At 38.6% G+C, this 27,677-nt stretch overlaps 1 protein-coding gene across 1 annotated transcript in view; it reads right to left on the reverse strand.

Annotated features, from left to right (window-relative positions):
• The window catches only part of FIG4 (FIG4 phosphoinositide 5-phosphatase), a 133,182-nt gene that overhangs the window by 24,995 nt on the left and 80,510 nt on the right, over positions 1 to 27,677 (reverse strand). Inside the window, exons 17-22 of the mRNA XM_044244439.1 lie at positions 24,457 to 24,515; positions 22,448 to 22,595; positions 21,519 to 21,602; positions 19,095 to 19,290; positions 16,743 to 16,825; positions 12,881 to 12,967 (exon numbers count right to left, since the gene is read on the reverse strand). Of these exons, the coding sequence (XP_044100374.1) occupies positions 12,881 to 12,967; positions 16,743 to 16,825; positions 19,095 to 19,290; positions 21,519 to 21,602; positions 22,448 to 22,595; positions 24,457 to 24,515 (657 nt within the window). The remainder of the gene's footprint in view (positions 1 to 12,880; positions 12,968 to 16,742; positions 16,826 to 19,094; positions 19,291 to 21,518; positions 21,603 to 22,447; positions 22,596 to 24,456; positions 24,516 to 27,677) is intronic.

Below are 27,677 nucleotides of genomic sequence, written 5' to 3' on the forward strand. Positions count from 1 at the left end.
CCTGGTGGCCCCTTGTGGCCAGGGGCCTGTGGGCAAGGGAAATTAAAGAATGCTAATTAATAACACAAAAACATATAAATGTGTAATACTCACTGGTAATAGTAAATATATAATCAAGGTCAGATTCTCTAATACTGTATTGGTGGTGTGTAATTCATTTGCAACTCTAGTTTAAAGGTTAAAAAATAAATGTGTCTAGGGGTTTGAAGTGGTGGGGGGGTGGGAGGTTGGGGTACCAGGTGGTGGGTATTATGGAGGGCACGGCTTGCATGGAGCACTGGGTGTGGTGAAAAAATAATGAATAATGTTTTTCTGAAAATAAATAAACGGAAAAAAAAAAGAAAAAAAATGTGTCTAAAAAGTTTACCTACAATAATTTGTTATTGTATAGATAATATAAAAAAGTTGTAACTTGTAGCATCAGTAACTAAATGCAAAGGGGAAGAGATGTTAAAGTATAAAGTTTCCATATGCCATTGAAATTGTTATCATTTTAAAATAGGTAACAAATGGAGTTAAAGCATACTACTACAAAAAGTCATCAGATCACAAAGGAAGACAGCAAGAGAAGAAGCAAGGAACAAAGACGGTACAAAACAGAAAGCAATGAACAAAATGGCAATAGTAAGTCTTTACCTATCATTAATTACTTTAAACATAACTGGATTAAATTCTCCCATCAAAAGACTAGAGTAGCTAAATGGATAAAACACAAGATCCAGCAATATGCTGCCTATAAGAAACTTACTTTAGTTTCAAGGATACACGGACTGAGAGTGAAGGGATGGAAAAAGATGTTTTAAGTAATTTATAACCAAAAAAGCAGCAGCAGCTTTAAGTTAAAAATGGTCAAAAGAGACAAAGTAATTATATAATTGTAAAAGGGATCAATTTACCATAAAGATGTAAGAATTGAAAATATTTATTTACCCAACATTGAAGCACATAACTATATAACTAAACTAAAAGGAGAGCTAAACAGCAACACAATAATAGCTGGGAACTACTGAACATAATAAAAAAAATAATGTACAATAAAATACATAGAAATAAATCTAATCAAGGAGGTAAAAGATCTAAACAATGAAAAGTATAAAACATTGATAAAAGAAATTGATGACAATAAGTGGAAAGATATCCCATGTTCATGGACTATAAAGAATCAAGGCTGTTAAAAAGTCCATACTACCCAAAGTAATCTCTAGATTCAATATAATCCCTATCAAGATTCCAATAGCATTTTTCTTTCCTTTTCTTTTCTTTCTTTCTTTTTTTTTTTTTTTTTACAGAAAGAGAAAAAACAATCCTAAAATTTACATGGAACCACAAAAGACCTGCAGAGCCAAAACAATCCTGAGAAAGAAAGGCGAAGCTGAAGGCATCATGCTTCCTGATTTCAAGCTTCTTTACAAATCTACAGTAATCAAAACAGTATTGCATTAGCATAAGAACAGAGAGCTAGACCAAAAGAATTGTATTGAAAGCCCAGAAATAATTCATGCATATACAATCAACTAATATTTGACAATGGAGCCAAGAACACTCTGTGAAGAAGACAATCTCTTCAATAAATGGTGCTGGAAAAGCTGGATATTCACATGCAAAAGAATGAAATTAGACCCCTATCTTATGCTGCAGACAAAAATTAACTCAAAATGGATTAAAGACCTCAATGTAAGACCTGAAACCATAAAACTCCTAAAAGGAAACAGGAGAAAATTTCCTTGACATTGGTCTTGGCAATGATTTTATGGATATGACACAAAAAGCATAAGCAACAAAAGCAAAAATCAACAAGTGGAACTACAACAAACTAAAAAGCTTCTACTTAGCAAAAGAAATGATCAACAAAATGAAAAGGCAACTTACAGAATGGAAGAAAAGATTTTCACACCACACATCCGATAAGGGATTAACATCCAAAATATATAAGAACTCATGTAACAAAAAGTAAAAAAAAAAAACAAAAAAAAAAAAAAACAAAAAAAACCCCAAACAACCCAATTTGAAAATGGGCAATGGACCTGAATAGACATATTTCCAAAAAAGACACACAAAATGGCCAATAGGAACACAAAAGGATGCTCGATATCACTAATCATCAGGGAAATGCAAATCAAGACCACAATGAGATATCACCTCATATCTATTAGAAGAGCTTTTATCAAAAACACAAAACAAAATAACAAAAACAACAAAAAAAGAAATAAGTGTTGGTGAGGGTGTGAAGAAAATGGAGCCATTTTCCACTGTTGGTGGGAATGTAAATTGGTGCAACCATTATAGAGAACAGTATGGAGGTTCCTCAAAAAATTAAAAACAGAAATACCATATGATCCAGCAATTTCGTTTTTGGGTATAAATCCAAAGGAAAGGAAATACCTATCTTGAAGAGTTATCTGCACCCCTATCTATGTTCACTGCAGCATTATTTACAATAGGCAAGGCATGGAAACAACCTAAATGGCTACCCACGGATGAATAAAGAAAATGTGAGATGAATATATTTATGAAATGTGTGTGTGTTCATGTGTGTGTGTGCGTGTATAATGGAATATTATTCAAACATTAAAAAAAGAAATTCTGTCAATTGTGACAACATGGATGAAACCTGAGGGCATTATGCTAACTGAAATAAGTCAGACATAGAAAGACAAAATCTGTACGATCTCGCTTGTATGTGGAATGTAAAAAATCTGAACTTAGAGAAACAGAACAGATTGGTGGTTGCCAGATGCAGAAGGCAGGGGATAGCAAAATGGGTGAAGGCAGTCAAAAGCTACAAACTTCCAGTTATATACTGTATTATATATTTGAAAGTTGCTAAGAGAGTAGATTTTTAAAAATTCTTACTACACACACACACACACAAACACATATACACAAATTGTAACTATGAGGGGTGATGGATGGGATAATTAACCTTATTGTGGTAGTCACTTTATAATAGACACATATATCAAATCATTACCTTGTATACCTTAAACTTATCCAATGTTGTACGTCAATTATATCTCAAAACAGCTGAACTGAAATAAATGAAAAAAGAAAATCCTGGCCCTATTTTAGCTTGTTCTACTAATAGAATGTATAAGTTAACTAATCAGGACAGCAATATTTCTCAATTGAGAAACTGATGAGATATGCGACAAGAAATTTGAGTTACTACCTCTAAAACTGAAAATGAACTACAGGTGATCCCTGAACAACATGGGTTTGAATGGTGCAGGTCCATTTATGGAGGTTTGTTTTTTGTTTTTATAAATATAGTATAGTACTATAAATATATTTTCTTTTCCTATGATTTTCTTAACAATTTCTTTTCTCCAGCTTACTTTATTGTAAGAATATAATATATAATGTATAAAACACACAATATATGTGTTACTTGACTTTATGTTCTCAGTAAGGCTTCCAGTCAATAGTAGACTATTAGTAGTTAAGCTCTGGGACAGTCTCCAGTTAAACACAGATTTCAGACTGTGCAGGGTAGGGAGTATTGGCCCCCACACCATCCATGTTGTTCAAGGGTCAAGTGTATAGTCCAAAGCTTACAAATAGTTGTCATCTGTCTAGCCATTTGCTTCCATTGGTTAACCCTGGTACTTCTCCCTCCCAATTATTGCATGATATTCCTAAAAGAGATAATAGTTTTAAAAAAACTATTAAATATTGACTAGTACTCATTCATAATTTATTTAATGCTTTTAGGGCCTGGGGATACAAAAGCAGATAAGCTCTGCCCTCAAGGAACTCACAGTCTTTTTATTTATTTATTTACCTTTAAATTGCTTTCTTTTTCCTTTGACGATTTTATTTTTAGGCACTTTCTACACCCAAAGTGGGCCTCAAACTCACAACCCCAACACCAAGAGTCAAATGATTCACCAACCAGTCATCCCTAGATTGGTTTTAGATGAAAAATACCATATATTAGGGGCACCTGGGTGGTGCAGTCAGTTAAGCATCCGACTTTGGTTTTGGCTCAGGTTGTGATCTCAGGGTTGTGAGACTGAGCTCCGTGTCTGACTGCCTACTCAGCGCAGACTCTGCATAGGACTCTCTCTCCCTCTGCCCCCTCCCTTTGTTCTTGCTCTCTCTCCTTCTCAGATAAATGAATCTTTAACAAAAAACAAAACAAAACAAAACACCAAAACCCACATATTGGGTTCTATTTACCAAGGACTTTCTGTTCTCATAAAATTGGGAGGGAATGGCAGAATGATGTTTATAAAATATTAGCAGACTTCTAATCATGAAAACATAATGCAACTGATTTCCATGGTAGTATCCTCAAGTTTCTTCATAAGACCATGAGGAAAATGAGTGATAATATAAAATGATAAATAAAAATTATTTTTATTAACATCAAAAGACGACTGATGCCGATCAGTGAATATTAAACATGATCAGGACTTAACGGGATTTGTACTTCATTCTTTAAAACCATGTGTAAAAGCACCGAGGGATTCTGAATAACACACTGAATAGTACAGCCATGTTTAAAGACGAAATCAAAAGCTTTTTCGTCTTTCAACCAAAAATTTATCTTAACTGAAAAGACTTCTCATATATGATCAAAGGAGGCAGGGGCTAAGAATACATCATACCTGGGCACACATTCTCTTTGTGCAAAAGGAATGAAGCCACCGTGACACAGCACGAGGCTCCGTCATCCCCGCATCTGCCCCAAACCATCCCACTCACCTTCCATACAGAAAACTGATAATTGGGTAAACTAACAAAATAACAAAAGGTTAAACAGTTACAAAATGTGACTCCTGTATACCGAGGGAAGAAAACCAATGAGTAATGCCCCTCACATGGGCCTATCAGATATCCAGATCTGCTCCCCCAGGATTAACCTGCTTGCTCATATACAAAATAAGACAGTGCTTTATGGGCTAAAAATACATGTAAAGCTGTAAAATTCTTCACCTCTATCAGCAATTGAAAGGTTTTTTTGTCCTCTAATCTGAACAGGGGTCTCTAGAAAAATTTAAAAGCATGTATAATAATCTATTTAACCTGGAACCCCTTTAGAGGAAGAAATTTAAGTTGCTTGTTTTTTGAATCAAGAGCCAAAAAAAAAAAAAAGAAACCAAACCAAACAAAAACACAAACTTAAATTTATCTAATTTCTGTAATCTAACAATCATCTTATATGTGCTATTACTGTCATAAATGAAACACCTTAGCCCCCAAACTTAAGTCTGTCATGCATCTCCAATCCTGGTGACCCACTGCCAGATTTAGTCCACCAAACTAGAAAACACCCGGCCTCTTGCACGTTCCTCACACCCAATCCACTGTACCCAGTCTTGCCAAGCCCTATAGATTCTATCTTTGCAAAATAATCCCCCTTCTTTATCTCAACGGCCAAGAGTGGACTACAATCCTTTTCTTGCCCTGATGTTTCCGACAGATGCGTTGTTTATCTTCCGGCCTCCAATTCATTCTCCACACTATTTCCAGAGTGACCTTTCTAAAATGCAAAACTAAGCCTATCACTCCCTGATTAAAACCAGCTTCTAGGATCAGGGCCACACTCTCCCACTTGGCATCTTCACTTGATCTTGTTCCTATCTGCTTGTGACGCTCATTGACAACTCCCTTCCTTTAGACACAGAGTTACGTATGGATCTCGAAAGCTGCTGCATGGTCAGAAGCCTCTGTCCAGAGCCTTCTTTGTCTTCTTCTACCAAATAACTCCATCTTTCCTTTGGAGTCTAGCCTGATAATAAAACCTACCCAGGAATCTCTATCTGATTTGGGTTCTTCTATGCACCCCTAAAGCCTCCTCTGCTAACATTTTCATAGCACCTCCCCACCACCTAGAAACGCTGATCCCATGGGTCAGTGCAAACCCTCAGAGGCAGGGACTGTTTCCCTTTCAACTGTGCAGTGAAAACACCTAATCTGGCACAGAGTGAGCATGCATTAAATAGCTGCCACTGAAGCCCTTTCATGCTTTATGAGTAAGGTAAGAGCTTATCTTACACAAGTTTACCTTATCTTTCCTGAAAACAGCAACAACAGTAAAACCCATGTCGAGGGGGTACTTAAGACCTCAGATGAACCTGTGTAAGTTCCCATAAGTGGGAATCACCAAAATAAAATAAGCAACGTACATAACTTAAAAATACACAATAAAGTCATTTTGATACCTTCCATTAATAATATAAGTACCTACAATTAAATTTACTTTTATTGAGACTCTGCTCTCTAAGCCCCTGGAAATGAGCCTTGGAAATCCCTTTTATGAAGATGGCGCCGGAGGGCTAAGAAGGAAACCCCTACCCCTCTCAAAGTCAAAGCCAAAGCAAAGGCTTTGAAGGCCAAGAAAGCAGGGCCAAAAGCCACCTGCAGTCACAAAAAAAGGGAAGATCCGCACATCACCTGTGTTCTGAGGACCCAAGACTCTGCAAAGGCAGCCCAAATATCCTCGAAAGAGTGCCCCCAGGAGAAACTAGCTGGATCACTAAGCCATCATCAAGTTCCCCCTGAGTACTGAGTCAGCTATGAAGAAAACAGAAGACAACAACACACTGTGTTTACTGTGGATGTCAAGGCCAACAAGCACCAAATGGAACAGGGTGTGAAGAAACTCTACGACAATGATGTGGCCAAGGTCAACACCCTGATCAGGCCTGATCGAGAGAAGAATGCCTATGTTTGACTGGCCCCTCACTATGATGCTTTGGATGTTGCCAACAAAATTGGGATCATCTAAACTGAGTCCCACTGGCTAAATCGAAATATAATTTTTTCACCATAAAAAATTACATGTATTATTCCTTATATGCTAGAAATGTTTCAGGATTTCACCTTGTTCCATTTTAAGTTTCTCTTAACATAGTAGGCAGACCCTACTGTAGATAATATTCAAACAAAGAGACATTCGCTTTATCTCTGTATCTAATGACTCTTTCATTCTGACTTTCCGTGGCAGCTTGCTGCTACCTATTCCTTTTACAGGCTCATCCTAGCTCTCGATTCCTTTTACGTAACAAGAGTATAGTTTTCAAGGCCTGCATTTACTTTACCCACTATGGACATACCACAGAATACCTTCTTATCACTTCCCGACTCCTTTTCTTCTTGACTCCCTTCTCTGTTTCTAATTATTCCCAAGAATAATCATTTACACACACACATAACACACACACTTTCATTTAATCAACAAACACTTATCAAACACCTACATGCCAGGAACTAAGTTTTTTAATTCATGTGGTTCCAGAGAAGGTGCATTCATGTAAATCCAACCTGTGACTATCACCGGCAATAAGAAATGCAGTTTGTGGGAAGCCTGGGTGGCTCAGTGGGTTAAAGCCTCTGCCTTTGGCTCTGGTCATGATCCCAGGGTCCTGGGATCGAGCCCTACATCGGGCTCTCTGCTCAGCAGGGAGCCTGCATCCTCCTCTCTCTCTGCCTACTTGTGATCTCTGTCTGTCAAATAAATAAATAAAATCTTAAAAAAAAAAAAAAAGAAATGCACTTTGCATATCAAACCAGTATATGGCTGTATTTATACAGAGAAAGAAGACAACTATACTTTGTGCCTTGCACTGGAATTCTTTTTTGGATTCAGTTCAGTTTTATTTGATTTCACTGTGTGGAGGCCTACTTGATTAATTTCATGGCCCACTTATGAGTCAAGAATTACAGTTTGAAAAGCACTGTTCTTTTCTTTTCCATTTTAATAATTTATTTAAGTGAGAGAAAGAGACTGAGAAAAAGCATGAGGGGTTGGGGAGAGGAAGAAGCAGGCTCCCTGATGAGCAAGGAGCCTGATGCAGGGCTGGATCCCAGAACCCTGGGATCATGACCTGAGCAAAGGCTGATGCTTAACCAACTGAGCCACCTAAGGGCCCCTGAAAAGCACTATTATAAAATACAGCAAGGAAACTTGTGTTTTGGAGTAGCTACTATATTAAAAAGAAAAAAACAAAACAAAACAGTTAAAACTACCCTGGAGGGATGGAGAGAGGATGGCAAGGGAGAGGACATGGCCAGAGAGAGAGGAAGGCGAAAGTAAAAGAAATACAGAAGTGGAGAGAGTGGACAGAAAGGGGTCATTTAGGAATAGAAAATATAAAAAGGAAATGCTAAAGAGGGTACAAGAGAAGAGAGAAAAGTAAAGGCCAGAAGGAAGGAGGAACAGAGACTGTTATGGTAACTTCTGGGCTGAGGAAGAGGTCACAGACCGGCCTCCTTGTCACCTTTCATCTCCCCGAGTGTGGAGGGAATTTGCTGATTCATCACTGGTGACTGCCTCCCAACTGCTCTGAATCCTTCAACCTTTAAAATACTCAGAGTGTTTAGGAAAGCAAGTGTTACCCATGAAGGTAGAAATACTGGGCCCGCAGCACAGAGCCCAGAGCACTGTCTGCAGAGCACTAGATGAGATCAGCGCGGGGAACCCCAGAGAGCGACTCACGTATCGGGAATACACTGAAAATGACTCACAAGAAAACAAAGTTGAGCTCATCACAGCCACGGGCCTATCCTCATCTCATCAGTGTGAAAAGGTGTGCTCGTTCTCACTGCGATTTGAGAAGCAGGTCCCTAACAGAAACCCTTACCCGGGGGCATTCACCTCAAGGTCAGTAAATGCTTCTTACTCTGCAATGGACTGAGGGAATAAATGCAACATGATGCTCCTAATAGAGTAAACATCCTTATTTACTTTATTCATTTTCAGCTAACTGTGTGTTAGGAAGAAACTTAAGCGAGATAGTATTCATCCACTCTATGTATTATACTTTGAACCATTTCTTAGAAGTAGTTTTGAAACAAGCGAGACCTATTCCTGGAATAGGTGAGCCATAGAATAGCAGGCACTAATAATATACGTGTTCATGTTCTTTTTAACCTGCGCTGATTGGCATTTGTTGCTCAGTTAAAAACTCCCAGAGAACTGGTAGGAGTGTAAAATGAGAACAGGTTGGTCTTACATGAATACGGTGAGTCACCACCGGGCCACATGTCACCCTGCCTGTCCTGGCACAGCCAGGCCTTCCACTCGGGGCCTTCTCGCTTTACTTTTGGTCACCGGTGCATAAGGAAACAGGATAGAGGGGAAACGAAAAAAGCTAAAAACTTGGTTCACTTACTTTTTTTTTCTATCAGAAGGGAACAAAGAAGTAGGGGAGGGCAGAGGGCTTATGAACGGGAAACAGAATGGGGGGAAAACTAAAGAATGTTCAAGGGTGGGGGGAGAAAGGAGCCACTGGGAGGGTGGCTGAAAACCAGGGAGAGGCTGGTGAGGTGGGCTTCTAGGTCAGGATGCTCAGGGGGTATCATACAGACTCTGAAAGTCATGGGAGGGACGGCGGGGACAGATTCAGAACATTCTAACAAATATTTACTGAGTACTTAATTTAACATATTATTGTGGGGGCAGCCCGTACAAAGATGGGCTGCCTACTAGGAACTTACAACCTAGTAGGATTGCAGCAATCAAAAACAGTAGCAATATTGTTCTGATAATTACTAAATGGCCTCTATACCGTGCTTTATGTCACACAAACTATCCTTGCTCAAGAAGCATGTCTACATTGGGGACAATATGCTGGGTACTAGGAAGGGAATAAAGTTGTCTTATCTTAAATATTACATTTAAATGTGAAAACAAAACTCAATATTAACAGAGCAGAAACATTACGTCTGCATGCAGAGACGTCTACAAACCCAGATGAGGTCAGAGCATCAACTTGAGGGCTGCTCGCGCTAACTACTCAGGATTTCTACCACCGTGGTTATAAAAGCAGCTGGTGAATGAGGCATGTATGGCTTAGGGCTGGGCAGCCAGCCTGTCTGGGTTTGAATCCTGGCTCTTCTACTTCCTGTTTGTGAGCAAGTTACATGATTTCTCTGTTTCAGTTTCCCCATCTGTACAATGAGGCAGATAGAAAGGTCATAACACAGGGTTACTATGAGAATTGACTTAATTCAGGTTAAGGTATTAAGTGAGTGTCAGTGAAGGTCAGCTGACATCATTGCTCCTTAGTTGCCACCATTCACTCAAGGAGCGGCAGGAGTCAAAGGGAGGGGTCACACTCAAAAGAAATACGGCTTGGAGTGGCTGGGCTAACAGTGTAGACATGGACCAGTTTGGATTCAACATCCACTTCTACAAAATGTCCCCAGAATCTTGGATGAAAAGTGCCCAGCTACCCCACCCAGGTTTCTGCACCTCCGTATATACCAGGGGCCCCTGCTACACTGGCTTCCTGTGAGTTGTTTACCAATAATTTTTATATCTGGCATTGTGCTTACCTAACATTTAGAAAGGAATATTAGTTTGTCTCAGAATTTCAAGAAAAATAGGTAAGACTGTAAATTATCAAGAGATGAGTAGACACATACACACACACAAACATAAACTTATTACGGTTTTAAAATGTCTTAAAGCCTAAAACATAACAAGATGAGAAGTCCAATAATCTTATATAAATCTAATTGCTCTTGGTTTTGGGACAGCTTTCAAAATTTAAAAATGAATAGTTGACATTTTAAGATTCTAGTTAGAGGATTTCAGTTAAAAGCAGGCACCCATGCACATACACAAGACACAGATCCCCCCCAGAAAACAACCACAACTCTACTCTTGGGCAGTTGCCATGACAACACAATGCTGAACCTACTGGGCTCTCTGTTACCCTGTTGAAGATGCTCTGTGAAAAGACACATGTGTTAGATTCTTTACTAATTAAGTGCAAAGGTTAAAAAAATTCTAGATCCATAAGGTTTTCAAACGGTTTAGGACTCAGAAAAGGAAATACTAAATATTTCAAGAAAAGAATTTAAAAGTAGTTACTGCAAGGCCAATTGTGGATCAAAGCAGATGCAATATGGAAGAAAACACAAAATACTTTTATTTTGTATGTTATATTCATATCATCTTTTTTTCCCAAGTTGTGCCATACTATTTTAATGGAATAATCAATTCATATAATATAACTTAGTTAACAGGGTCTATTTTTTTTACTAACACATTTAAATACTTTCCTTTTCTGGTCAATCTATTTCGATTCATTTGGGAGCGCAAACTTCCATTTGCTAATTAGACTTAAGAAAGAAAAAATGGTGTCTAAATTAATAGGAGTTTATATATTTCCAAAAAAAAAAAAAAAAGAAAGAAAGAAAAAGAGGAAAAAAACGGTGGTGGGGAGAGAAGGGAGGGATGAGCAGGCCTTCTTCCCATTCCTCCCCCTTCTTGGATTAGCCATCTGTGCCTTTTTTGGAAGTTTCTCTCAGTCTCAGATGCTAGACTCAGATCCCCTCAAGACTCAGCTGAAGACCCTTCGTCACTCTATTCTCTTTTCCTAGGTGGTCTAATGTCTAGCCAGGGGCTTCAATTACTACCCATAGGCATATACATCCCCAGAAGGAAATAACCATCCTCATCTGTAACCCTAGAACTTCCAGATCCCTTGACCCAACATGGCCATCTGGATGGTGCTGTAAGTGCAAACTGTATCCTCCTGCAGCACGCCTGACCTCAGTAAACGAAAGCCTGGAATGGTCTAGTTACTCAGTACCTATCTGCAAATGAATAAATGTTTCAATCAACCAATCAAACCCGTTACACAAACCAAAAAATCGAAGGGTCATTCTTTTTTTTTTTTTTTTTTTTTTTTATTCGTTTGACAGAGAGAGGGATCACAAGTAGGCAGAGAGGCAGGCAGAGAGGAGGAAGCAGGCTCCCTGCCGAGCAGAGAGCCCGATGCGGGACTCGATCCCAGGACCCTGAGATTATGACCTGAGCCGAAGGCAGCGGCTTAACCCACTGAGCCACCCAGGCGCCCCTCGAAGGGTCATTCTTGATAAGGACTTCTTTTTCTCCCTCCATGATGAGTCAGTATCCAAGTCCCATTTTGCCTCCCAAATATTCCCCAAATCTATTCCATTTCCTAACTCCTAGCCACTACTCTCCAAGGCTCAAGTCTTTGCCTGCATTATGATAGCCGTCCCTCAACTATCAATCAGGAACAGGCAGATGTAGTACACAGAGAAGGTTAGGCCATCAATATCAATCAAAAGTGTATTAAATAAACTGATAAAGTTGCTGTGAGAAAAGGGAAGAGAACATTTGCTAAACATCAACCAAAGGCAAGGCACTGATCTAGACACCTCACGTATACAACCTCATTTAATATTCACAGTGACCCATTTTCTGGAAGAAACTCAACTGATCACATAGCATCAGGAGCCTCTCCGGGTCACAACCTTTGCTTTGTTTGGTCCCAACAAGCAGAGAATGATGATGAAGATGATGATGATGGTGGTGGTGGTGGTGGTGATGATGATTAGAACTTCCTGAGAACTTTTTCCAGATACTGTTTCTCAGCATTTTGAATGCATTATTAAGCTTACCACCCTCCTACAGAGTAGGGGCCATTACCAACCCATTTTGCAGATGAGGAAATAGTCATACAAACTGAAGTCACCTAATCAAGATTAAAAAAAAAAAGTAATAGAGCTGTGATCTAGGATATGAACATGAATCTGTTTAAAAATTTGCTAAACACCTGTTTAACTTACGGCAAGTCATTAGAAGCAGTGGGAAAACATGGCTAGAACAGAAAAACCCATCACTGCCCTCAAGGGTCTGGTACTGAACCCGAGGAGCCTGTCTCACCAACTCCAATCCCACCTCCGAAGGGTACACTTTAAGTCATAGCCGCCGATCTCTTTCCCATGCCCGCAGCTACCCAGTTATTCTTGGATAAGACATCAGGAGGAGATGCTTTAGTGCTTACACTAATATGGGGACAAGACCGAAAAATTTTCTTTAAAAAGTCTGCAAAAAACCCCCACTACAAATGGCATGAATACAAGCACTTCTCTAACGGTCTAATCTAGTACTTACAGTTTTATAACTCCATCTGGGCACCTGGAACAGAGCTGCTGGCTGCTCCTGTCTTGTTTATGTCGACGCTGACCCAGCTGAACAAACCTACAGATTACAATGGATAAAAACTAAGCTGAAGTTCAGCAGATTACACAAAATGGTATGAGCTTTCAAATGACAGCAGACTGCTTATTCCGGAGAAGCACACGACAATGCCCTATGCAACCCCAGACTGTCCTTACAAATGGGGGCCTGCTTTTACAGTAGGTTTGGTACAAATGAAGGAGGAGGATTTCTGTGCTTCAGTCTACCTCAAGGGGACATAGAACTTGAACTGAAGTGATCTTGAAGCCAGGAAGATGAACTTTCAGAGCCTCCCTTATCTAAGGGTGACTGCAGCAGGAAGCTGGGAAACATGAGGAGAGGCATTCGCAGTGAGAGATGATGAAGAAAAGAAAAGGATCAGGCCGGGGACCCATCTCCCAAAGCAGGGACACTGCTGGAAACTCAGCATGTGGACTCTGTCTCCTTAGGGCCACAAGAATCCCTAAGTGTATTCCAGCCACTCCCATACTTTCAACTATGAAGGACAGGGGACGGAGGAGACGATCTGCTGAGCCCCACGGCCATACCACCCCTCCCGAGAGAACAACACCTACTCAGACTTGAAGCTAAGAGTCACAGGGACTTGCCGCCTGCCAGCTTCATAGGATAAAAGGATACCTTAGAGTAGGCCAATGAGCTGATGGGCCAAGGACAACCTGCTATTTCCCAAGTGCATACCTGTCCTAGTGTGGTCTGTGCTCCAGGCCTCCATCTTTCCCTCAGGGACACAGCTTGTAGTTTTGTTCTAATGTGCCCCCAGGAGGTTATGCGGCAGGATTAAATTCCAGTCCCAATTTTCTACTATTTTAAATATTTTCTTTCATAATTATTGATATTCTTATAATTTATTTTTTTATTAGCTTTTTTAAAGGTCAAGAAAAGTACTGCAGAAACTACCAATTACTAAGGCATTAGGGTGCTACTGGAAAACATTTAAATAACTTACTTTTATCCAATTTTTATCTTGAGCTAGTATAAATATTTTTTATCCATTTTGGGGGAAGAATATCACATAACACCTGTTATTTGTACAGAATTTTAAACATCCCAAATCATGTGCACCATAGTTGTCAGAATATATTTTTTTAAAAAGATGTTTTATTGGGTGCCTGGGTGGCTCAGTGGGTTAAAGCCTCTGCCTTCGGCTCAGGTCATGATTCCAGGGTCCTGGGATCGAGCCCCACATCGGGCTCTCTGCTCAGCGGGGAGCCTGCTTCTCCCTCTCTCTCTGCCTGCTGCACTGCCTACTTGTGATCTCTCTCTCTGTCAAATAAATAAATAAAATCTTAAAAAAAAAAAAAAAAAAAGATGCTTTGGCACAGGGCTGAAGCTTTCAGGAGGTAAGAAGAAAACTTCCAGGTCCGGTTGAGATAGCAAACCAAAGATATCAGAAAATCTGAGGGCAAAGGAAGGTATAGAGAATAGGGCTAAGCAATTAGAATCAAACTACAAAACCAAGAGATCTTCAGGAGTTTGGAGGTAGTTGAGGCCAAATGTAGGAAAAATAGGCAGGAGAACAGGAAGCTAGAAGACAGGCTACGGATGCCAGTTCCAGTGCATTCCTTCCCTTCCGACTTCGTCCTATGGTTGCCTGGTCGGGAGCTGCGACAGGCAAGCCAGGCCAGGCCACTGTCTTTACACACACAATCTTTGGTGGATACTAGCCAACTGGGTGCAGAACTGCGGTGGGAGAGGGCAGAACTTTTGAGGCCACTTTAGGCCAGAACTACATGGACTTTCACCCTATCCCTGAATCTCTGCCCTCTGGATCAGACACAGCACTAAGAGAGCCCCAGAGCCTGGGTGGGGCAAGAAGGGTCCCAGTCAGTTCCTGAACATCCTTGGCCATCCCCTGGCAGAGCCTCACCCTCAATACCGATGGAGGGAGGCCTCCTCTGCCATAGCAGTGCCCATGACAGATGAACAGGGGAGATGCCTCTGCCTCCAGGAGAAACAGTCTGCCCACAGTAAAAAGCAACTTACAAAGAGGGGAAGAGATACCAGACCTCTGTTTCCCTTTTCCCCCCAGGTCTGCATCATAAGCAGCGGCAGCTGATATTACCAATAGAATTAAAAAAGGATTGCAAAGTCCAAAATCCCAGGTACCCACGGAGCACAGGAAAGGTCTCCTAAATAAGTAATTGAATGGCTCTTGGCCTATAAAGAGGGATAATCTTTTCAGCTCACTACACTACACAGTTGTCGGAAGAAGGAATAAAACACTGTCCACTATTATGCAAATCAAAGGAGGAGGTGCTGTTCTTCAGGATATCAAACACAGAATCTTATTCCAGGACATGGATTCCTCCCTCCCTGGCAGTTCTCCCCTCCCTGTGGGCCTGCTACTGTCTCCTTCTTAGATTGGTTCCCGGGGGGTATTATGGCCGAACAGGGCTGTGTCTCACTCTCTGCGAAGGGAGGACTAGAAGTGGGCCTCCGAGGCAGTCTGAGCTAAAAAGGCTCCAAGCAAAAGTCATGCCTGAAGCAAGAGACACCTTCTTTTTGCTTAAAGTGAGCGAAAATGTCAGTCCTTTACCAAAGTGCTATTATTCAGTCACTAACCCCAGATAATTCCTTCTTCCAGACCATGCTGCTTATAAGGGCTCACTTCAAATGCTGAAGAGCTGAGCTGCACTGCCGGGACAGCTGTGGTGGGAAAGTGATTGTGCACCTGTGTGTCCGGGCCTGAATTCTGGGTGACTAAACTGGCTCCTGTTAAGACAGTAATAGTACGAGAGTCATACCAGTGTTTTTGCTGTTAGGGGATGCTGCAAATTTTATTTTATATTTTACATATATTTTTATTATATTTCACATATAATAGCAGATCTTACTAATCTGAATGAAGTAAAAAGCATCAATATCCAGTTTGATGGATTAAGCAAATGAAATACTCCCCTTAAAAAAAGTGGAACATCAGTGCTCATTTATATTGTAGATATTTATATTTATTTATAATATTTATATGATATTATTATAGAATATCATATATTATATAAGCCAAACTTGTATGAATAAAGTGGGATGGTATTTACATGCAATAATTAGGTCTTCTCAGTGCATGTACTAAGCTGAGGAAGTGTTAACAGTGGTTATCTTGGGTTCTTGAGGATTTCTAGGTGAGGGATTCTTTTGAGACTCTGATAATTCTAATTCTGTTTCTCCTCAGAAACACACACACACACACAATTATGTATAGGATTTCACAGAAAACCTTTTGGTGGATCCTCTTTCAGCTTAGTCTGTCTAATTAAGTTCTAGAACATTCTGACATGATGTTTTTCCTCCTCAACTACCACTCCCACCAGCACCCCAGAGCTAACGCAAATACAATGTCCTCAACCATCAATACCCAGGTTCATTTTGTAAGAAGGTCCCCGATTTGGGGACTTTGTTAATGCAGAAATGTATGTCCACTTCAGCTTGCAGCTTATATATAGGTGGTGAGAATACATGGACACATCATCAATTTTTATCACTGAGGGGACTGAGAGTTTCAGGCAGTAGGCCCTTTAACTCCAAATAGAAACCAATGTTTCAGAATTTGACCTCCTAAACACTAGTATTGTATTCCAAGTAGAATTCATTTCCTTCTGTATTGTTGACCACTTTCATTTTAGAAGTTATTATAATAATATATTTGCATTTCTTAATTTCTTTTTTCCATTTTATTTTATTTTATTTCTTTTCAGTGTTCTAGAATTCATTGTTTATGCATCACATCCAGTGCTCCATGCAATATGCATTTCTTAATTTCTACATAGAAGTAGTTTACCTTGAATAAATGGAGAGATCCTCTTCTGAGAGACCATCTGAGAGGTTAATTCCATATACCTCTTTCATGGGCTGGACCACATTCTGGGGTTAAAAACAAAAAGGAACCAGGAAAAATTTTTAGACATCTAGCATGTTAATTATTTCCAAAGATGAAGAAAATGAACCTGTGAAATTTTCCACAAAAGCAATCACAATATTTCTTCAGTTCATTCATTAAACTTCTCAGTTAATTATTTTTTAAAAATCTGATTTTATTTCCACTAAAAATACTTTGTTTTAGGGTAAAAATCTATTAAATAACTACTAGTTCCTTTTGTATAATGCAGGAATTAGAAAACTTTTTCTGCAAAGGACTATATAGTAAATATTTTAGGTTCCTTGGGTCATACCATCTCTGCTACAACTACTCAACTATGCAGTTATAATGCAAAAGCCCCCATACACAATATGTAAACAAGTAGGCACAGCCGAGTTCCAATAAAACTTTATTTATAAAAAGAGGCAGTGGACTGGATTTTGACAAGTGGCTGTCATTTGCCAACTCCTAGAATTATGGATTCAATCCTTATATTATCACATTTTACTTGCCATATCTACTTCTATGACTTCTGGCAATTTCTGGGAATCAAATTTCCCTAAAGCTAAATTTGGTCCTTTTGTAGTTATCTTCCCTTTTAGGTTCCCTTATATTGGTAATGTCAAATTGAACAAGGTGAATTTCCCACTGGGGCTATGCAAAGACTGTGAGGCCCAGGTCCAAACCCTACCCTCCAAAAATATGCTAAGCCAGGAAATAAATGGACCTCAAGTGGATGTGCTGCTCAAAAGTGGACAGGATTCTCTTAAAAATTCTGAAGTGATAAGAAATTTATTGTTATACATGGGAACAAAAACACCAATTTTATTTCAAAATGAAACCATTTCAATAACGTCTATGCTAAATGTATTAATCTCTTAATGACCTAAATGTGAGACCCAAAAGCATAAAACCCCTAAAAGAAAACACAGACAGTAATCTCCTGTACATTAGTCTTAGCAATATATTTATGATAAGAGAAACAAAAACAAAAATAAACTACTGGGACTACAAACCAAAATAAAAAGCTTTTGCATAGCAAAGGAAACCATCAATAAAGTAAAAAAAGCAACCCATTAAATGGGAGAAGATATTTGCAAATGATATATCCAATAAGGGAATAGTAGCCAAAATATATAGAGAACATCTACAACTCAACACCTAAAAAACAAACGATCTGATAAAAAAAGATGGGGAGAAGACCTGAATGGACATTCTTCCAAAGAAGATATCCAGATGGTCAACAGACACATGAAAAGATACTCAGCATCACTCATCATCAAGGAAATGCATATAAAAACCACAGTGAGATATCACTTCACACCAGTCAGAATGGCTAGCATCAAGAAGACAAGAAACAGCAGTATTGGCAAGGATATGGAGAAAAGGGAACCATCATGTCCTGTATGTGGGAATGTAAATTGGTGCAATGACTGTGGAAAACAGAATGGAATTCCTCAAAAAATTAAAAACAGAATGCCATATGATATAGTAATTCCACTCCTGATTATTTACATAAAAAAACACAGTAACAGTTCAAATACAAAAGACAGATGCATCCCTATGTTTATTGCAGCATTATTTACAATAGCCAAGATATGGAAGCAACCTAAATATCTATCAATAGACAAATGGATATACAAGATGTAGTATTTATACACATATACACATGATGGAATATTACTCAGCCATTAAAAAAATGAGATTCTTGACAGTTTTGACAACATGGCTAGACCTCAAGGTATTATGCTAAATGAAATAAATCCGACAAAGAAAGACAAATACCATATGATTTTACTTAGATGTGGAATCTAAGAAACAAATAGACAACAGAAACAAACTCATAAATACAGAGAACAAACTGGTGGTTGCCAGAGGGGAGGGAGTACAGGCATGGGAAAAGTAGGTGAAGGAAATTAAGGGGTACAAACTTCCAGTTATAAAATAATTAAGTCATGAAGATGAAAAGTACAGTATAGGGAATATAGTCAATAATGTTGTAATAACGTTGTCCTAACTACAATCAAGGTAAGCATTAAGTAATGTATAGAATTGTGAGATCACTATGTTGTACACCAGAAACTAATATAACAATGTATGTCAACTATAGTTCAATATAAAAAAATACTCACCTCTGCAGTGCCTCAAACACCACACATTAGAATGGCAAGCATGAGAAATAATGTGACTTTTTCTCTCAGCCTTCTAACAGAAAGTAGAATTTTAGAGATCATTCCACAAGCCTCAAGCCAGACCACATAAGCTCCCACACACCTCGGTCACTTTGGCATTGTCTCCTGTGTCCGTCATCTTCACTGGGGTGGAGCGCTGAGACACAGAGCCCTCCTCCTCCCGGTCGGTCCCAGAATCATCCTCAGAGCTGCTGGACACAGCCTCCTCGCTGGGGGGTGGCGGGGCGCTGGCTGCTGTTTTCCGTTGTAAGACAGCTTCTTCTCTATTGCTTTTGTTCCTTTAAGAAAATGAATAGTGATATAGAGCATCTTTAAACCAAACCCTTGAGACTCACTATGTATGACTCTGTGCAACACCTTAGTCCTGGTGAAACACAAGAAAACGGCTGTGAGCAACTAGTTTCTGGGTTCACGTTGTGATGAAGAGAAAACCTTAACATTTTTCCATGAACTTGTACTGACTATATATGAATTTAAGCCGTTATAAATTCAGAACATAAACTGGTAAGTGCATGTAAACCAATGCAGAAGTTTTCTCACCACTTGGTTACTGTGCCTTCCTTTGGTAACTGAAATCAGTATTTTCAAAATTTTGGTACAATAATAGAAGACTGTGTTTGGGACATTAGTAAATTACCTAGCTACAACTTGTAAAACCTTCAAGGGAAGGTCAATATCCAAATTTCCTTCCCTTCTACGATTTTTATTAATCACAGCATCAGCTGACTATTTGTACCATAGTAACGGGAAACTGATGAACATAAGCTAAATTTTAAAATCTGTGTTATTAAGGGTGGGTATTAAGGAGGGCACGTATTGCATGGAGCATGGGTGTGGTACATAAACAATGAATTTTGGAACACCGAAAAAATTTAAAAATAACAATCTTTTTAAAAATCTATGTTATTAGTAAATAACTATATTTGCTAGACATTCCTACTAATAGTAGGGAATAGATGGGGGGCAAATAAACCTCAAACTCAGATTTATAAAAGTATTTACTTTAGTTCCAAATATGAGAGTAGTAAGAATATTGTTTTCTTTTTATTTTTTAAAGATTATTTATTTATTTATTTGACAGATAGAGATCACAAGTAGGCAGAAAGGCAGGCAGAGAGAGAAAGGAGGAAGCAGGCTCCCTGCTGAGTAGAGCGCCCGATGTGAGGCTCGATCCCAGGACCCTGGGATCATGACTGGAGCCAAAGGCAGAGGCTTTAACCCACTGAGCCACCCAGGCGCTCCTATTGTTTTCTTTTAAATTCAGAAAATATTTTATAGTAATATTTTTGGCTTTGATGAAAATCGCTTAGTATTTCAATCTTTAAAAACTATTCTCTATAAAAAACTTAAAATACCATAATATTCTGAAATGTTCTAGGAAAGGAAAGTGCAGTACTATCTGACCATGGGTTATTATATTACTATTATTATATATTATCATATAATATATAATAGTCATAATAATGTTATTTCTATTTAATTTTATAAATTTATAATATTTACATTTATAATAAAATATAAAGTAATAAAATATTATTATATAATGATTACTATATTATTATTATAGAAAATAAGCTAGTTTCTGACTTTCTGTAAAGTAAAAATTAAAATTAGTGGAATTTCTGTGCCATACAATAATGTAGCTGGTCATTTATGTATTTCCAGGAACTTCTTGAATTCTGAACTCCTGAGGACATCTCTTAAATTTCTTAGTTTCTGGTCTAAAGCTTAACATGCAACTAATATTTAAGGCCACGGAAATGGTGTATCTGGAAATAGTAATATATATCTCATTGTATAAACCACATGTAGCTAGAACCCAACCAGGATCCCATACACACCTATAAATATGATTAGGACTCAATATCTACAGTCTGGCCAGGGTTTCTGGCCAGAGTCTAAAAAAAAAAGAAATCTCATCACTGGGATCATTCAAGTTAGCAGCAATAACAGATTATGCTAGAACACATCACCTCTCGGTCCAGTTTCTAAGCATGAAGACATAAACATGGTTTGACTTCTTCCTCACATTATTGGATGTAACAGTCTTCACCAAAACAATGTTACAGTAATACACAGAAAACTTATTAATTTCTTTATCCGAGCATATTTCTTTTAATGGTTCCTCAGGATGCCAACAAAAATAAATAAAATGATTATAAATTTTTACCCAAGTATTTTATGTTGTAGGAAACTGAGAACGCCGAGTTGTTTTTTTTTAAATAGGACACAATACATATTACCTGCTACCTGTCCCTAGCCATCTGTGATATTCCTAATTGAAAATAGTAAAATGCACCATGTTGCTGAAATTCCTATAAATTCTTTCAATGCTGAATTCTTTAGTGATCCCAGCATGAAGAAAAAGCTATCAGCACAGATGCAATAAATGGAATGTGCTCCAAACTATGTGACTTGAAGTTATTCTTTTTGGTGCCAATTACATTGCAAGTGCCATATTGTTTTACATGAATCTTTAAAATTTCATTCTATATGCAAATCTTACCCCAAGACTGATTTTCCGGTTTCATCTGGTTTACGCACTGTAAATGGACTTGGATCTATGCCAATGGTCTTAGGCATAAAGTCACTGAAGAAAGAGGAAAGAAATGCCATATGAATCACTGTCCATCCACAGGATACTTTCATTCAATTCACATTTTTATACTATTTCTTCTTAGTCCTTACATATATTCTGAGCCAAATGTTCAGGGGAGCTTAGGTGATCAAGGCCATAAATTCCCATAAACTAATGGCACCAGTAACTTCAATGCTATCGGTCTTCACTGGGCATTTTTTTCATGATTATGAGACCCAGTGGTTTTGAATTTAAGATTTTTCTCTATTGGAACAGAGTTCTATCTAAATCACTGCCACGATGTGTACACTTTGTTTAGACATCAGAATTACTTTTCAGGTAAAACTAAACTCATAAGACCAATGGCAAAACACTAAGTACTCGGTTTTACCACATTTTTATTATAATAGACTACCTCGGAAGGCTGACATAATAATCAAAAACACAGGAGTGTTTGAGTTGAAGTATCACCATCTACCTTATTAGGCTGGGGTTAATTCATTAAAACACTGTCAAGACACTTTAAATAGAAACTTCTAGTTTACCACATACTAAGATAGGCTGAAGCTCCCTCCACACTGTGCAAGTCCTACCTCCCGATTATTGTTGTAACCAGACCGAACTCCTCAGAGGTGCCAGAAGACCAGAGTTGCATGGTTTATGCTGATGAAGCTTAATGGCCTGGCAAGGATACTACTCCAAGTGTGACCCATTACATTTTTTGAAGGAAAAGAAAGTAAAATGGAATCTGATCCAAATGCCTATTGCACTTGTGGCAAAGCAAGACATAGCTATATAGACTAGGAAAACTCAAGTTCAAAAATTCTTACAACAGCCTAAGGACACTCACAACGTACCGTGCTGAGCTTGTCATAGCCAAGCAAAAGGTATCATCAAAACTACTCAGTTCATACGGTCGAAAGAACTCGTTGTGGATGTCAATCTCTTCTTCGTATCGGTGGAATTTCTTCACTATCAACTTCTTTAAGTTCGCAGCACAGATAACTAAGAGAGATATGTCTGTTACTCATAAAGTCTTCAGATGGTATCTGGAGAACAAGGTTCAGCTCCTGCCTCTAGCGCTCAGACGCTTGGGAATGAGAGGACAGAAGTACACAGAGTATATACGGGGCAAAGCCAAGTGTGACAAGCTCCAAGGAGGCAGGAAGGCCCCTGGAAGTCTGGGTGGGAACACGGAGTTGTTTTAGAAATCAAACTATTCAGCTCTTTAAATTCCTGTTTGCTCATAAATAAATACCTTCTGCCTTCTAGATAAAAATTGTGCAGTTATTTCCCTATATTTTCCTTTATATTTCAAATCATGGCCAACAGTAGACTATTGTTCGTGGCCAACATTAGACTGTTAAAGTCCTTTCCTTTCTCCTAGAACAAAAAACTTCTTTGCAATATGAGTTATGATTTTTCCCACAATTTCAAGGTTGTAAGTACTTTTAAAAAATTAATTAATAATTTACTAAGAACTAAAAATCATTTGTAATCTTCTTTAATTTTTTATTTTTTATAAACATATAATATATTTTTATCCCCAGGGGTACAGGTCTGTGAATCGCCAGGTTTACACACTTCACAGCACTCACCAAAGCACATACCCTCCCCAATGTCCATAACCCCACCCCCCTTCTCCCAACCCTCCTCCCCCCAGCAACTCTCAGTTTGTTTTGTGAGATTAAGAGTCACTTATGGTTTGTCTCCCTCCCAATCCCATCTTGTTTCATTTATTCTTCTCCTACCCCCTTAACCCCCCATGTTGCATCACCACTTCCTCATATCAGGGAGATCATATGATAGTTGTCTTTCTCTGCTTGTAATCTTCTTAATTTATGACCTTTATCATCCAAAGTTGGTATACCTAACCATGATTAGATGGGAGGCCTCAAGAGGAACATTCCAGATTGGGAATTGATCTTACTTAGTGCCCTTTCACAACTGGGAAAACGGACTTCTTCAAGGTCAGGGAATCAGTAACAGCACTACATTCTATTAAAAACCGAGCAATTATTTCAATTTGGAAACATCATTCAAATGTATTGTATATTTGAGGTCATTCATTTAACATAAAAAATGTCCTGCCTTTCTGAAAAATTACACTTTAGTGACTAAAATGTACATTTATATACACATATGTATCTTTTTCCACTGCTTAGATACAGGAAAAGATTTTATTTCTCCTTGTGAGTGGGTCTTCACTTCTTTCCCATTATCCCCAAATACCTAGAAATATAATCAGTACTAATTTAAAAGGGTAAACTAATATATTATATCCATTGGACATTTCAGGGACATAACTAATAACTATAAAACACAGTATAAGCTCCTGGTCTACTTGGATAAAAGAAGTATAACATAATCCCTGCCCCTAGAAAGCTATCTAAGATGTTAAAATCCCCTATTACAGCAGCAACATGAAACTGAGTAGTCATCCATGTCTTTTTTTTTTCCAATTTATTTATTTTCAGAAAAACAGTATTCATTATTTTTTCACCACACCCAGTGCTCCATGCAAGCCGTGCCCTCTATAATACCTACCACCTGGTACCCCAACCTCCCACCCCCCCGCCACTTCAAACCATTTCTCTCATCTTTTTTTTTTTTCCAATTTATTTATTTTCAGAAAAACAGTATTCATTGTTTTTTCACCACACCCAGTGCTCCATGCAAGCCGTGCCCTCTATAATACCCACCACCTGGTACCCCAACCTCCCACCCCCCCGCCACTTCAAACCTGAAAAACATTCATGTCTTTTTAATGAAATATTATATGCAAAGAATTTAATGCCTCAAGTTCATTTAGGAATAATTCTAAAATATATTAGTATAAAAACTAAGAGAGAAACAGTGTACCTACCTTCATCATACGGTAGTGGTAAATGTTTTATTACCTCTGGAGTCCACCAGTAAGTGTAACTATAAAATTTAAAAAAATAAGTGAAAGGATAAGATGGGCCAAATGTAAGGGCTGGCTTTCTATAATTCACTGGGTAAAAGGGGTTTATGGTCTACTGTAAGATGCTGCTGGGCATAGCAGGTCTTCAACATGTTCATTTCTTTCCCAATCCCTTTCTTGTTTCAGCTATGTCACAGATCTACAAAAATGCCAATAAACACACCTGAGAATCAAGAGGTTCTGATGTTACTGACTTTCAGCTAAAAAATATTTGGGTATACTAAGCCAGATTCTAGGAGCTGCTGGTTACTTCTCCCCAGAGACTGTGCCTGCATTACTCAGCAAGCCAATGAGCAGCGGGACCTTGACCCAAGTGCTATCAGCAACACTGTCTTGCCATCTAAGAACTAGATTACTTTTTCCACTCTGCTCTATGGATAGGGGTCTGTGTGTATAGTTAATTACAATAGTTAAGCAAATCATTAAGTGAATGGATAGTCCTAAAGAACAAGGTCCCTTAGAAAATAGTGGAGGCCCTGTTAATCTTTAACAGTAAATATTCACTACTTCATTACAGAGGCCAGTCAGAGGAAGGTAGGGAATTTCAATCACCTGGATTTCTGCCAGAAGACGCATCTGCTCTGAGCCAAGATCTGAAACGTCGGATTTAATTCTAAATCAAATTCTGATATATTGGATTTTTAGGGGAAAACGCTATATCAAAGTTCATGAGTGCTAGGAAGGGGAATGATGTGAAATAGTATATCAAAATGTATTAAAAACATAGATTTTCGGGGCACCTGGGTGGCTCAGTCAGTTAAGTGGCTGCCTTTGGTTCAGGTCATGATCCCAGTGTCCTGGGATCAAGCCCCATGTCAGGCTCCCTGCTCAGTCGACAGCCTGCTTCTCCCTCTCCCTCTGCCTGCCACTCTGCCTACTTGTGCTCTCTCTACCTCTGTCAAATAAATAAATAGAATCTTTAAAAAAAAAAAAAAGATTTTCAAAAGATTCAGAAGTAAAAAAAAGGGCCTCTGACCAAAAATGCTAAAAGGATAGTTTTAAATAAATGAAAAGTTTTCTAAAAATAAAACGCTGACATTACAATCTTGGATAATCCCAATTATGAAGATGTGGGGGTATTTAAATGTAATGGGCAACAGAGAGAAGTCTCCTAGAGATGGCAAGCAGAATATATAACTGAGGATGATCGAAAAAAGGAACATGAAGCCTAATTAACTGTGAGAGGGATAGTGAGATGGTAACAGAAAAGGTTCTTCAAGTTTTGCTTGAGACTGAAGTTATGCTTTACAACAGTCCTTTTTGAAATTCAGTGCACGCACAAACACTTGGGAGATCCTGTAAAAGGACAGGCTCTGATTCAGTAGGGCCTGAGATTCTGTGTTGATGAGAAGGTCCTGGGTGATGCCAGAAGGGTCGGTCCTCACACTGTTTTTTGCATAGCAAGGCTTTAGAGCGTGAAAAGAACAGAAAAGGATTCTGCCAGCTGCTTGTGGATAATTCATTCAATCTTTCAACATTTACGGAGCACAACTGTGTGTCTGACACAGAGAATAGTGTTAGAAATGCTGTGTTGAAAATAATGACAGAAAAAGCAGAGCTACTTAATCCCAGCACTCTTTCGATCTTCAACAGTCATGAGAAGTTTCACGCTGGAAAGATAAAAAGAGAACAGAGAAGCATGTACAGCCCAAGAGATGAAAGGAGACAGCAGAGCATCTCTAAAAGAATTCAAGTGTCTTGGTACCACTGGGGCTTAATCATCTTTCCAAAAAGAATTAAGAATGGAATTTACACTAAAAATGGGCAAATGCAGTCTCGATGCTTGAAAGTGAGAGGGTAATAGATTCCGGAACTATATACCAATGAGTATGATGTCAATTCTAGCAAGATAACAGAATCAAGTATTAAGTAGAGATATGTTGTGAGTAACCTAAAAAGATGACCAGTGACTTCCATGAATCCACTTCCAAAATATACCAGTCTAATCTCATTTGCTTTTCTAATAGGAGAATCAGACCATCAGATCAGAAGAATGAAAAGGCATGGCTTAATTATTTAAGGTGTGTGTGTGTGTGTGTGTGTGTATACACATGCATGTGTACATGGGTGTAAATTTTATTTTGTAATCACTTAATCTTGGCAGAGGAGGAAAATAAATAAAGTATCGGCTAACATATAAGGAATTTCCTAAAGAATGTTCTTCAGCATTAGCTTCCCTCAGATAAAGAAGTAAACATGATAAAGAATGTGTTTAAGCTCAGAATGTATCAGGTGGAGAAAAAGAATTAAGAGAGCATCTATTAGTGACTTGAAAAGAGGCCACAGATTTTTTTTTTTTTTTCTGAATGTTACTAAACTGTATCTCCCTACGCAAACTGTATCTCCCTACGCAAACTGTATCTCCCTACGCAGGTTAAAGCAATGTAACATACTTTTTTTTTTTTTAAAAAGTCCAGCTCTACGGGGTGGGTCTCAGAAGCACAAAAGCCCCTGAGAAACCCCTGCCCTAGGGAAGATGAACTGAGACCAATGAAAGATGAGAGCATCTGAGAGGGCTCAGCCTAAGGCAGGGGCGAGATCTTGGTTACCACCACCCCCGAGGACAGTTACTCAGAGGAAGAGACCAGAAGCAGTACAGAAACCTGCTTTGGAACCAGGGATCAGATGACTGAGACTTCAAGTTCATGCTACTTCTTCCTTTGCAAACAACACCTCATAAGTCAGCTGCTCTCTCTTCTTTGGTCCCTGTTATGAAGAATGCTCAATTCCACTGGCTCACTCACAAAGGAAGGTTAGGGAGACTTCAAAAAAAAGACTCTTTATTTAGCACATGGACTTTAGCACATGGACTTTAGCAAAGCTATCAATATTTGTGAATGAGATAGAGAAATGGGGGCAGGAGGACAGTATAGTTAAATGATGACAGTAGAGTCAGTTACAGCCATTTCAATAATTCCAACCCAAAATTATGAAACAATGTTAAGGTGGAAGGAATCGTCTGGTGGTGTCCCAGAGGGCTCTGCCATCTATCTTATTTTAGTTAACATTTTTCATCAAGGATTTGTATCAGGATCAAGAAGACCAGCTGATTATATCTAAAGAAGCTGCAAATCCATTAGTAATATTAATAAAAAGGTAATACAATTAAACCTTTTCTCTTG

The sequence above is a fragment of the Neovison vison genome, chromosome 1, assembly GCF_020171115.1.
Source record: "Neovison vison isolate M4711 chromosome 1, ASM_NN_V1, whole genome shotgun sequence".
Classification (NCBI taxonomy): domain Eukaryota; kingdom Metazoa; phylum Chordata; class Mammalia; order Carnivora; family Mustelidae; genus Neogale; species Neogale vison.